The sequence below is a fragment of the Polypterus senegalus genome, chromosome 12, assembly GCF_016835505.1.
Source record: "Polypterus senegalus isolate Bchr_013 chromosome 12, ASM1683550v1, whole genome shotgun sequence".
NCBI classification, from domain to species: domain Eukaryota; kingdom Metazoa; phylum Chordata; class Cladistia; order Polypteriformes; family Polypteridae; genus Polypterus; species Polypterus senegalus.
The window spans coordinates 52,766,713-52,780,102 of NC_053165.1; the positions used below are offsets into that span (position 1 = coordinate 52,766,713).

The 13,390-nt window shown below is 43.1% G+C and overlaps 2 protein-coding genes across 3 annotated transcripts in view; one reads left to right on the forward strand and one right to left on the reverse strand.

Annotated features, from left to right (window-relative positions):
- The window catches only part of si:dkey-202e22.2 (netrin-4), a 42,612-nt gene extending 35,058 nt beyond the window's left edge, over nt 1–7,554 (reverse strand). Inside the window, exons 1-2 of one of the 2 annotated variants that reach the window (XM_039771285.1) lie at nt 6,601–7,554; nt 2,824–3,365 (exon numbers count right to left, since the gene is read on the reverse strand). In XM_039771285.1, the coding sequence (XP_039627219.1) occupies nt 2,824–3,365; nt 6,601–6,655 (597 nt within the window). In that variant the 5' untranslated portion in view covers nt 6,656–7,554. The remainder of the gene's footprint in view (nt 1–2,823; nt 3,366–6,600) is intronic. The other variant, XM_039771287.1, reaches the window with a different exon arrangement.
- A 4,240-nt stretch (nt 7,555–11,794) lies between these two features.
- uroc1 (urocanate hydratase 1) overlaps nt 11,795–13,390 on the forward strand; it is a 32,238-nt gene continuing 30,642 nt past the window's right edge. The window contains exon 1 of the mRNA XM_039771585.1: nt 11,795–12,043. Within this exon, the coding sequence (XP_039627519.1) occupies nt 11,918–12,043 (126 nt within the window). The 5' untranslated portion in view covers nt 11,795–11,917. The remainder of the gene's footprint in view (nt 12,044–13,390) is intronic.

A 13,390-nucleotide genomic window follows, 5' to 3' on the forward strand; every position in this document is an offset into this window, starting at 1 on the left:
TGTGGCCAAGCAGAAGGTAGCTCTGGTCCAATGTCAAATGTTAGCACTGTATCTGATCATGTTCAGCATTGATGGGAGAGCGTCCCCCATGAGGGAAGTAGAGCACATGGCTGTGATATCTCTGGCAATCAGCAGCTGCCCTCTAAAACCCATGTACTGTAGCTGAGATCTCTGTCCAACACATGGTGAGAGGTGGAGTGACGTGAACGGAGGCTGGCGTGTGAGTGGGAATGGCTCTGCCCAGCTCTCTACTCCCGAGGACCCGCCTCTGCCTCCCCTCGGCCTGCAGCCTGTCTCTCGGATTTGCACGAATAAATCAGTGCTACAACTGAACTATGATATTTAGTGTGATGAGAGAAGTCACAAAAATAAACTGGAATGTCCAAGCAAATTATACAAAAAAACCGTAAGTAGTTCTCTTGTTTAAAAAGAATAGATAGATATATATATATATATATACACAGTATAGTGACTTTCCATTAAATGCAGAAGTCCATCCATCCATTATCCAACCCTCTATGTCCTAACTACAGGGTCACGGGGTCTGCTGAAGCCAATCCCAGCCAACACAGGGCGCAAGGCAGGAAACAAACCCCGGGCAGGGCACACACACACACACCCATACACCAAGCACACACTAGGGACAATTTAGGATCGCCAGTCCACCTAACCTGCATGTCTTTGGACTGTGGGAGGAAACCCACACAGACACTGGGAAAACCTGCAAACTCCACACAGGGAATGCAGAAGTCTTTCTTGAAATTTTGCATTTGCATTGCTGTTGGTCCAGTTTCAGGTTATGTGGCATATTGGATGGGGAGATTGTAATGGAGGGGGAAAAACCCCAAAACCAGTGCCATTGCAGAGACTACATTTCCCATCAGGCAGCAGGAGTATACTGGGGCAGATGGGAGGATGGCTTAATCAGAGTGCACACAGTTTTGTAGCTGCCAAAGTAGGGTCTCCTCAAAGACTGCAGGAACAGCATTTTCTACTCAGCTAATTTAGATAACAATTTTATTGGCATGCTGGAATGCAGCTTTTGTTTAAGAGTACGTCATTTTGTCTCTTTGTGAGTTAGCCATATTGAATTTCCAAAAAGCAGTTTTTCCTTGTTTATTTCTACCAGGGCAACGCCAGGTGTTTCAGCTAGTTTATATACAGTATATTATACACATATGACATGCAAAAAGCTGAGATTGTTCTGCATGAAATAACTACAGAAAACAATCCTAATGAGATTATAGAGGCATCTTTCCTCATTAAAATAATAGGCAGCAGCACTGCTCACTCATTCTGCTTTGATTTCAAAATGCATTTAACATCTTCTGCTTTCGGCTCCTCCCATTAGGGGTTGCCACAGCGAATCATCTTTTTCCATATCTTCCTGTCCTCTGCATCTTGCTCTGTTATGCAAAATGCATTTAACAATAAAAGGACATAAGTCGAAAAATGATACAGCATGGACCAAATGGATGAGTGTCACCTTAATAGAAAAGCAAATGTGAGCACTAAAAAGAAACAAAAATATGAAGGAGACGTAAAAGGATGATATGTAAATGCCTTCCAAGAATCTGCATGTTGTGATTCTTAAGAAAGATACTCACTTTGCATACTCACTGAAGAGTAAACTACAAAGAAAAAATGTGAAAGGCAATATGATTACAGTGATTTCTAAAACAAAGAGAAAAATTTAAAAACTTCTATATTATTCTAATAATAGCAAATATAATTAAAGGGCAATGTAACCAGTTTTAGGGATTGTAACTTCCATGAGGAAGAGCTACAGAAATAAACAGGCCTGCATATTTCACTCAGGGTTTAACCAAGGAAGAAACCGGTCAACCTGGGTATAATTAATAATAATCTCCACATTACAGGACTTGAAAACCGCAGAGGTGCCAGGCCATACGCACTTGGGTATGCCACCTGAGACATGTAATATTTGGGGTATGCCACCTGAGACATGTAATATTTGGGGTGTGCCACCTGAGACATGTAATATTTGCCAACATCATAACGTTCCTGTTTTCCCCCCAGTGCTCAAAAGCAGATAAAAAGGCCAGGCTACGTCATCAAAGCTGCACAATATAAATTGGGTTGGACTGTGAAATCTGATTTATACCACCGTAAGTCAGCCTTTTCTTCAGACCAGTCCTGAGTCAGCCCATAAAAAGGACAGGTGGCACATTTCATAACTTTAAGTGCACAAAAAGAGATGAACCCTACACTCAAAAATCTGTAAGGCAGTAAGAAAAGAGGGCAAAAAGATGGACATCCATGATGCACTCTTCATATTAGCAGCGAAAGTGCCGGACTGTAAGCCATAAGGCTTGCCAGTTCAATCTCAGGCACTGTGCGACTGTGAGTGAAGCACTTCACTTGCCAGTTCTTCCCGTAGAGAAATATGGAAAGTTTTGATTTTTAAGTCATTTTGAACACAAATAAAGCAATGTTAGGGGAAGGATCTTCTCTTATCTCTGATGATGTTAGGACCTTGGACTGGGTAGCGACATTTCTTGCAGTTTAAATTCATTAGGCCCCCGATATAAAGAGACTCATGCAGGATGCCATCTTATATACCCTTTAGTTCTTTAATAAGACATTCTTGCTTCACTTAATGTACGTATAAAATGCAAAAGCCTGTAATGCTTTCCTCGTGATGACTAAACTAATGGAATGCAGGTTTCCTTCTCCAACATCTATTTAGTGTCAACATCGGACAAATCCTCACACCCTCTAGTAAGAGCCTCATGCCCATCCATTAATCTTTCCACCCACTTTGCCTATATTTACCCATTAGCCAACCTTTGTTTGTCATACCTCTCCTTTGGTGCAAGGCGCTGCGTTTGAGTAACGAGATGTACACAGGGCTCCTTCTTCAGTAAGGTCATCCGGCATCCCAAAGGTCTCAGTACAGTTTGTGGCGTAATACTTATAGGGTCTCCATGTCCGGCCGTAGTCCTGAGATCTCTCCAGCAGCATGGCTGCAGGCCGTGGGGACTTGAAGAGTACAATGACATGCGTCAGGTAGAAGTCAGTCTCCAGGTCTAGCCTGATCTCCTCCCTGGAGAGGCCCTGGCTGGACTGCCACCATGTCCTCGGATGCAGGAAGGCATTGTCTGTCATGTGGAAGGGCAAGTGTGCAAGGTCAGGGTGTCGGCTGTTACACTTGGCACATTTGGGCCCTTGGCAGTCCTCACTAAGTGAATACTCCTGAAGAGGATCTGGGAAGGAACAGTAGAGCTCTGTGCCATTTTGTCCGCAGGTGCTCAGCGTGGACACAACTCTGCCCACAGCGAGATTACCAATTGGTGGGTTGCAGGAGCGGCCATCACATCGAGAGGCGTGGGGTCCTTTTAAACCTGGAGGGATAAGAATGAGGGAATGAAGGAAGAATGCAAAAGGGTTACCAGCCAACTAGAGAAAACCTCATGACAGCCTCCTGACTGGCATAGAGGGGTTGAGTTAAGGTGACCCCAATACAAGACACAAATTAAAAAGCCTGAAACACACCAGATAAAGTCATAAATGATGATGGCATTCATAATTTATCTAGAAATATAAAATACAGGGTCTGTGTATGTGTTCCCTATACAACCCTACACCCTTGGACCAAATGTGGCAGAGCTGCTCTCTAGGACCATACAGACAAGAGAGGCTACTTTGGGATCCCAAACGTTGACCCTGGGAGTCAGGTTTATTTATTTATATATTTTCTTCCTGTATGTTAAAGCTTGCACGCCAGTGGCACATGCTGACTTGGCGCAAGTGAAACACCTGAACAGACTGACGCCAAACTAGCAGACAAAATGACCAAAGCTTAACATGACTTACCCAGGCAATGGCGCATGCTGCTTCTACCTACTGTAGTAAAAAATGGAAGGGGTGTTGGGTGAGGCTCGATCACGAGTGGGATCGCGAAGAAGAATCAGAAGGTTAGATAGATTAGATTGATAATGAAAGGCACTATATGATAGATAGATAGATAGATAATAAAAGGCACTATACTAGATAGATAGATAGATAGATAATGAAAGGCACTATATGATAGGTAGACAGAGATAATGAAAGGCACTATACTAGATAGATAGATAGATAATGAAAGGCACTATATGATAGATAGACAGATAGATAATGAAAGGCACTATACTAGATAGAGAGATAGAAAATGAAAGGCACTATATGATAGGTAGACAGAGATAATGAAAGGCACTATACCAGATAGATAGATAATGAAAGGCACTATATGATAGATAGACAGATAGATAATGAAAGGCACTATACCAGATAGATAGACAGATAGATAGATAATGAAAGGCACTATATAATCGATAGACAGATAGATGCACTGTATGAGTCAGGCTGACATATACCTGGTGAGAGCACTATTAGTGGAAAGCCCAGTTAAATGCCATCTAGGACATACCTTTTAATATTTTTAGATTACTCTGCTCCCCTTTCTTCTGATGACTATTTCTGTTCTCATTCCTCTCACAATTAAGAACAGTCCAGTGAGAGCACTACTTAATTTTCCACGTCATCCCCACGTTAGAGGATAAGCAGCTCAGTTAAGCTTGTCTGTCCTATCGGGGCTCCATTTGGTATAATGTGCTCTTCTGTTGGAGGTCTGGTGGATTTGGTTGCGTCAGCCAGGGTCCCATGTCCCATCGCCCGGCTTCTACAGTGGGTTTGCTCACTTTATCGTAAAAAAGTGGCTTCAGGGAGAAGACAATTGAATGTTTAATGTAAAACGTGCTTCCTTCTCCTTTGTTTAATACACTGTTTTCAATTGCTGCTCCATCATATCTTTATAATGTAATTTGTGATCTTTCAGCATGACTGTACCAGAAAGCAATAATAAAATAATACATTTGTTGAAGTATAAGAACTACTGTATGCAGTAATTTTGCAAGACAGAACACAAACTGCAGATTTCCACTTTAACACTTAATAATAATTCTACTAAAATGCCTTCTTGCCGTGTTTACTTTAAACATTAGACTTTGCTCTCCAGTGCCTCACCCACTCAAATAAACGCTAGTAAGTTAAAAAGTCTTATTAGAGATATAAATAATCCGGGGGAGTCTGTAATAGACTTATGTATTTATAGACTGAAAACAGCAATAAAAGGAAAAGGCCACCTGTTATAATAATATACTGTACTGTACATCCATCCATCCATTATCCAACCCGCTATATCCTAACTACAGGGTCACCGGGTCTGCTGGAGCCAATCCCAGCCAACACAGGGCGCAAGGCAGGAAACAAACCCCGGGCAGGGCGCCAGCCCACCGCAGTATATGTACAAGTACTGTATATGGAATAACAGCTGCTAATGATAATAGAACTGCTCTCCATATGAATGCAAAGCTGAGTCCAGATTCTGACTGAAATTCTTTATACTAATATTTTCGTTAGAATTCCAGAGTTTTTTTTTCTTTCAATATTTTTTGCCACGAATCGTTTAAATCTGTAATTCTCTTAACACTTTTATATGTCGTAGGTGTTAAGTCATTTCTTACGGTGACTGAATTCATGGGCATAGTACCAATACATACGGTACACGTGAAGAGTTCAGGTTACAATGGTCATTTTGCCGGATGGCTTAATAAAAAGTAGACCAAATTTACCCAAACGTTTTAGAGGAACCGCACTGCTTTACTTCTAGGTGAATTAGTTCGTCGTTCGTTACTTCTTTTTTCCATGCCAGGCAGTACGCTGCCCAACGCAGGTCTGTCACAGGGGGTTCTGTGGCACGATGTGGTAGCAAACCGGCCTCAGCTCGCGCGGATTTGCTCCGGGGCCGCGTGGTACAAAGACACCTTGCAGGCTGCCTGTCCACTTGATGTCGCTGTGCTGTGACTGCGTGGCGGCATTTCGTCCAGGGCTTAATCCACGGCGAGGCTCGGGTGGCTATCGCTTAAAACACATGAACGGGTGGACTCGTTCATTCATCGTGAAAGTCATCGCCTGTCAGCCCTTATATTGACTCCAGCTATTAGCACTTTCGACACATTTTCTTTCCCTACGTTCCGTATGTATGGCCGTGTGCTTTATAGTGCCTTACACCTGTACTGCACCTGTCCATTGGCCCGGCCGGTCAGGGACAGCGTTGAAGGCTGCGTGCTCTCCCTGTGCTCACATGGCTTCTCTCCCACAATTCAAAGACTTACTGGTTAGCTTGACTAGCGGGGTTAAACTGGCCCGCTGTGAGTGTCGCCCTCTCTAGCACTGGTTATGTTTTGAAGATGCTGCGGGCACACACTTGCCCAACACCTCACGAAACAAATTCGTGAAGACGGATGACAGATCGCATCCCACGTTAGCTTCTTCCGAAATGTGTGCGCTGCAAGCAGTCTTGTGATGATGGACTCTATAAAAGCCGCAATACTTAACAATGAATACAGACTGGCGTGCGATATAGACCTGAAGACCTCGCGTTCATAGATAGCAGCTACTGCATATGAATCTAAGGTGTGCCTCACAAGACGCCCTCCAATAAGCGTGCAGGACTCCCGCACAAAAGAAAACCGTACACCGTGTGATCGTGAAGCTTTAAGCAGCTCAGCTTCCTCCTATAAAGCGGGATCGACTTACCTGAGGCTGCATCGAGTAGAATGGCCAGCAGCGCAGATATCGAGATCAGGTGCATGGCGGCCGTAGTTGACTAACTGTCTTCCAGACAATCCTCTGTCGGGTGTTCATGTACGTTTTGCACAGTGATCTGGGGGCATCTGCATCACCCTGAAAGCCCGCTGAAATTCAGGACCCCCTTTGATGTGCGCCCCAGAGCAGCACAGGCTCCCTGTACACACTCTGCTGCTTGTCAAAGCGCAATCAATAGGACCCCATCCCCAGCAAAGCATTCGTCTGGAAATCTCTTTGTCGCTCATTCGTCGGATCCTGCGATAGTTGACCGGATAGACGGATGATGGGTGGCTGAATCACCCCTAAATTATGCGCTCCGCTGAGCTGATTGTGCTATTCCTGTCAAAGCCGATGAATTTCACATCAATTTCTCCTGTTTTTCCCCTTCAGCCAGACAGGCTTGTGACTCCGTTGCTTTCATCGCGGATGACCCTCCATGGTCTACATGGCTCTTCGATTTCTTTTAGGGTTCAAAGAGTACCTATGGCATTCCAGTTAATTATACAGCGTATTGTCGATTTCAATCAGGCCAAACTTGGGTATCAGTCAGATTCCAACGAAGACCTGCAAATACGTGTATTGTGGAGGAAATACAACACAATGAACAAGATACGCAGGGTCTGCTCTACACCACTATACAGAGCTCGAGCTGCGCACGTCCTTTGGCTTCCTTTCACGCGCACGTTCAAATCCAGTCACCCATGAGCAGCTCGCGGCTGCCAATCAAGAGCAGTGCCCACTCTCCTCCTCTCAGCGGTGAAAAGCATGCATCTGACGTGATATCGGTATGACCGGGACGAGCTTCGTCCTGCGTCTCGCCAGTCAGCATTCAGCTGTCAGCCTCTTGTTTGGGAATTTGAGCCTTGAAAAAGCGAACCGATCATCAGCTCCTCCCTCCCGGGCAGCGCCGCCTGGTGGACACTGATGTCACTGCGGGTGACGAAGGGAATGCAAGTAGAAAGGAATAAAGAGCTCCGCAGAAATTGAAATGGCAAGGCAAGAATTTGCGATCGTTACCAAAGTAATCTAAGTACTGTATAGTAAGTACTCACAGATAGGCGGAAGAACGTGTGCTCTTCGGTGGTAATCGAGAGAAAAGAACATCCATCGTCTTTTACACCTTAAAGAGTGCGCGCTCCGGATTTCCCCCGTCGTCGAAGTCTACTACAGGCTACCCTCAATGGACACCGAGGGGCGCCCCCCACCAGCTAGGACTCTAAAAAGGCTTCGACCAGCACTAGCCCGCAAATTCTAATACAATTAAATCTGCATCCAGGTCGTGGGCAATCTTGGCATCTGCTGCCATTTAAGAGAAATCTCTATTAATAGTCAAAAGAGGAGGTAGAGTAGGACCTCTTATGCTGTGACAAGGAATTCCAACCTGGAGAAGCAGAAACAAAATACTATAAAATAAAATACCATATATAAGACATTTTTTTCATTTTTCACTTACTGATTTATTTTATATACGCCTATTGACGACATCGGTAAGTACATCTGCCTCATTAGTGCGAACGCAGATTTATCATTTTGTAAGCACATCCTGCATTGTTTTATGCTTTCATCGGTTACACGACCGAATCCGAAACCAACCAAGGACCCATCTATTCCTAATGACGGACACATTACGGTAACTGTTGACTTTTAATTGGCCCGTAGCTCTTTTAGCACGTGATGCCATGAGCAGGCGACCCGTCCCTACTTTGTACCCGCTACTGTTGAGATATGATCCGGTCCCCGACTTTACTCTGTAATATAGAAACGTTTACATAACATGTATGAGCGACGGGTTTAATTGTGTAATATGCTGCAGGTTACATCACCTGTATGGTTTAGGACCGAAGATCGTGTCACCTAACTCGGTGATGTGCCACTCGTCACTATCACGCCTCTGTATGTCGTCTCGAATAAGGGCCTCTACAAGATTATTCCCACCAATCATATAAAAAAAGTGATATTTCGGAAATGTATTGCTTAATTCGCAAAAGAACTGCGTTGCTTCGCAAAAGTATCGAGTTACTTCGCAGTAAATGTTGCATTATTAAGTTAAGCTTTTGCCTGCTTCTGCCAGTAATATCGTGAACGCCCGAGCTTTGGTCGTCTAATGGCAGCTACTGACAGAGAGATTAAGCAGGCATGTCGCATGCAGTTAAATGACAAGAGCTCAAGAAGGTAGAGGTACATGTTTAGTTTTCTTCAGCTTAACGTTTATTACGTTTAGTGCAGCTGCTTTAACGCTGGCAGAGTGCTAGTGCTGAGCTGTCATCGGGGTTTTGTATGCACAGCTTCAAGTCTCTCATATCATTGCTGCTGGAGACACCTACTGGTTTACTCTTTATCATAATGGTGTAATTTTCTGCACTAAATCTGGTCCCAAAATGCCCTAAACTTGAGAGAATTTTGGGTCCAGAGAGATAAAATAGGCGGCAATCCCAAAAAGCTCGATGTCTTATATAACTAAACATCAAGAGGAGTCGGTTTGTTTCCTGCCTTGCGCGCTGTGTTGGCTGGGATTGGCTCCGGCGGACCCCCGTGACACTGTAGTTGGGATATAGCGGGTTGGATAATGGATGGATGGAAGAGGAGTCGAATGGTATGTCATATGTGGGAGTTTCCTAGAATCAGTGAGTCAGGAGGTGCCAAACAAAAAAGAATAAAAAAACAACCTGAAGTGAGTTCAAAACATTCATACGTGAACACAAAATTGCTTTTAAGTTTGAATTATGCCGTCCAGGAATTTAAGTTAAACCTTGTTTTTGTGTACGAACTTTTCGTATTTAAAGAACTCCCCGTTGTATCGATGCCCTGGCCCCAAGAATCCGTTGAACATGAAACTCCCACTCAATGAATAACAACAACAACAACAACAATAATAATAATGGGCGGCGTGGTGGCGCAGTGGGTAGCGCTTCCCGGGTCCTCCCTGCGTGCAGTTTGCATGCTCTCCCCGTTTCTGCGTGGGTTTTCTCCCACAGTCCAAAGACATGCAGGTTATTGGCGATCCTAAATTGTGCCCTGTGGTGGGCTGGCACCCTGCCCAGGGTTTGTTTCCTGTCTTGCGCCTTGTGTTGGCTGGGATTGGCTACAGCAGACCCGTGACCCTGTAATTATGATATAGCAGATTGGATAATGGATGGATAATAATAATGCATTTAATTTACAGTATATAACACCTTTAACATGCTCAAAGTGCTTCACAGAAATTCAGAAAGAACAGCAGTTCATATACAATAATGGATAGAAATAATCACCATATAAACAGTTAATAACAATACAGGACATACAAAGCATTGAAATAGAACATATAATAAACCAGAATAAAACACAAAAATACAAATATTACAACAAAACCTTGCATAAATAACAGAATTTGTGAAACAAGCACATATCATCCTGTGGACAAGAAGGGTCAGAATGTCAATTAAATGTCTTCCTGGACAAAATGATTTTGAAGTTGTATTTTTAAAGAATGAATTGAGTCGACTGATCTCCTGTTGCTCCATAGAGGCCACAACATGCCTGAGAACTTCAGACAGTCAAGGTAAGTAGGAGACGGACAGAAAACTGTTCACGCTCTCAGTATCAAGAACAGACTTTTTCACATTAGGGCCACAGAACAGTTTTGAGAGGGTCTCATACAGAGCCGTGTCTAGCGGTATATTTTTTATTCTCAGGAATATGGGAGGAAAGCAGCTAGGATTTGAGAAGTGTGGTGGGGATGGAGCCCAGTATACAGTATAGCAGGCCTCATCCTACCAAGCAGGTCATTAAGAAACTGAGACAGAACAAGTGACATTTTGGAAGAGGAGCTGGATGGAGAAGGAAATATGAAATGAGGAAGGATTTGTGTCAATCTACTGTTATGTCAACACATCTGTCGCAGGTTTCAGTTGTTAGCTCCAAAGTTCGGTAACATTGGCACCCCCAAAGTCAAATGTCATAATTGCCAGCTCTCCACTGGCCCTGTCCGTGTGTGTGTGCCCATGAGTGTGCTCTGTGATGGACTGCCAACCTGTCCATGGTGGGCTGTTGTCTTAAGCCAGCTGCTGCTGTGAAACCATCTGCCTTTCTATAATTCTGCAATCTAGTTTGAAAAATTTAGTTAGGTGTCTATTAATTCAGCACAGGATACTAACAGATCAAGAAAGCCACAACTTATCCTGTATTATTGTATGCAGCAAGAGTCCATTTAAAATCCGGAACCCAGTGGTGTCTCAGAAATCTGTTATCTATTTATGGAGCCCGTTACACATCTTACTAAATAAAAATTCTGTTTGGAACCTTCTTGTAGATGGCATTGCTCTGAACAACCACTTTATTAGTAAGATCCCTACAGATTTTATTTTTTCTCCAGCCGTCTGGAGTTTTTTTGTTTTTTCTGTCCCCCCTGGCCATTGAACCTTACTCTTATTCGATGTTAATTAATGTTGATTTATTTTGTTTTATAATTGTGTCTTTCATTTTTCTATTCTTTAATATGTAAAGCACTTTGAGCTACTGTTTGTATGAAAATGTGCTATATAAATAAATGTTGTTGTTGAAGAGAGCACTGCCAATTGACAATGAGATGCCAACAACAAAGGGACTGGCAACTCACCATCTAACCTGGCCTCTTATGTGTTCAGTCCATATTTTAATAAAGGGTTAGGACAGAACTGAAAGAGCAAAAAATAGTATATTACTGAGAAACAATAACTTCGAAGAAATCGTCGGAAAAGAAAAAATCTGCAATGTAAGAATGACCCGACACGGCAGAATAAAGCCACTAACACGCATTACGATTAAATAAGCTTTATTATCACCAATGTTTGCCTTCTAATTAAATAATTGGGCAGCGAAAAGAACCTGCATCATCACCGAACCAGAGCACTTCGTTTTACTCTCCTAATGCAAAGTGACTCGAGCCTCGACCTGTATCGGCCAGCCGGTCTATCTCTGCGCTCACGAATGTCCCGTTAAGTGTCGCGAATCGAAGTGGCCGCCGAGCCTTTGGAGAAAATCCGCGCGCGTGCGCAGGAGATCACAGCCGGAGATCGGGGAGCGACAGTGTAGCGTTCCTTCATGAAGTAAGTTACTAGAGTCAATGGTCAATTGAAATGTCAACGAAGTTGCCACTCCAGTGTAATAATTAATTTTGGGGGTCGCTTTGGGCCAATCGCGTCAGGGGGAGTGCGCGCTGGTGCACTTTTAACCGGAGAGCAGGATCTCCTCCTGGCTGAGATTTTTCTCATTTATATTGGCCGACCACTAATACCACCGATACAAAATGTGTACCCTAAAAGAGTTGTGCGCAGGATTGCCGGTCAATCCCCTGCCCCCAAACAGAGGAAGGGATAGCAGGGTACCGCACGCACCGGTCAGGACCCCAAATCTGAACCCTCAGGAGCAGAAGGTAAGACAAAAACTACACCATTTGTAGAAGGCCTTGACATAAAGGAGTCGCAGTAAGTGATTCATTTTTAATTGCATAATGTGAATGTGAATACTTTTGATTATAAAGGAAAACAGATTGAAGTTTTGAAGTGGAGGATTTATGTGATGACAAGTTTTAAAATGGAAACCCAGTGGCTCTGAATCGAGTGATTTATTTAAGCGGGTAAGTCACGCGCTTGAAGCCAGCCATTAATAAAGTAGTCGTTTCTTCTTCTTTTTTTTTTAATTTAAAAGAAGGTTAAAGGTACTCGGAAAACAAAATCTACTGAACGTCAGGTTATAATGAGAAGATGGAGCGTCTCGGTTTCATTGTCTTTGTTATAGGGGCCGGGTATTAATTAACGCCCGATTAATTGGAGTCTGCAAGACCAACTTGACGATGAAGAAAGAGCCCTGAAGGTGGCGCTCGCCTGACCCGTAAAGATGTCCGCATTTAAATGAGACCCCCCTCATGCCGTTGACTGAGCCCCCTGTGTAATAAAGTCTACATTTACTGTTGTCCTACTAAGAATTGCACTTTATTATGTGCATTGCAAATAGTTGTGTTTTATATTGGAAATGTCTCATTTTATTTTACCAAAAACTGTTAAATATTAAAATTGGTACTCGTGTTATAACCCAGGCACAGGCAGCGTCCTTGTCTTTTACATTCATTTATTTAGAAAACAAAAACAATATAGGGTGGTCCAGATCTAATTCTGCAGATCCAGATCGTCTGGATGACTTTGATTTATGCTGGGACGATTCCAGTTCAGCGCGAAGATGATTCTTCATGTTGTCAGTTCACACATTTCTCGATAGTCCAGGATTTTTCAAGTGATTTTCTATGTAATAAACTTAAGTTATAGCGTAATTAAAATTGCATAATTCGATCTGGACCACACTATACATAAAATTTGATTTTTGAATTCCTTTTGAAACATTACTTCTGTTGCAAAGTTTCTGATGTTGTTAAGTAAAAAGTCGAATGGGTCATCACTGTTGGAGGTTCGAGTGAATGGTGAAGCGCTTTCTGGGTTATAACACACGAGTACCCTAAAATCTCTTGCCATCCAAGCAGACTTGCATGTATTTGGCATCTGAGAGGCAAACTGACCAAGTCAATGTGAGAAAGTACAGATACTACTTGGAAAACTACAACCCACTCTTAAAAATACTGGTCCTTTAATGGTCCTTTACTGGGTTGTGTGGTTCCCCACAGGACCCCATTTTATTTTGAGAAGGACTCTTTGTGTGTAAAATTGGTTTTTTGAACTTTGAAAAGGTTTCTAAAATATATACATAATGGAAATCTTTAAAGTATAGT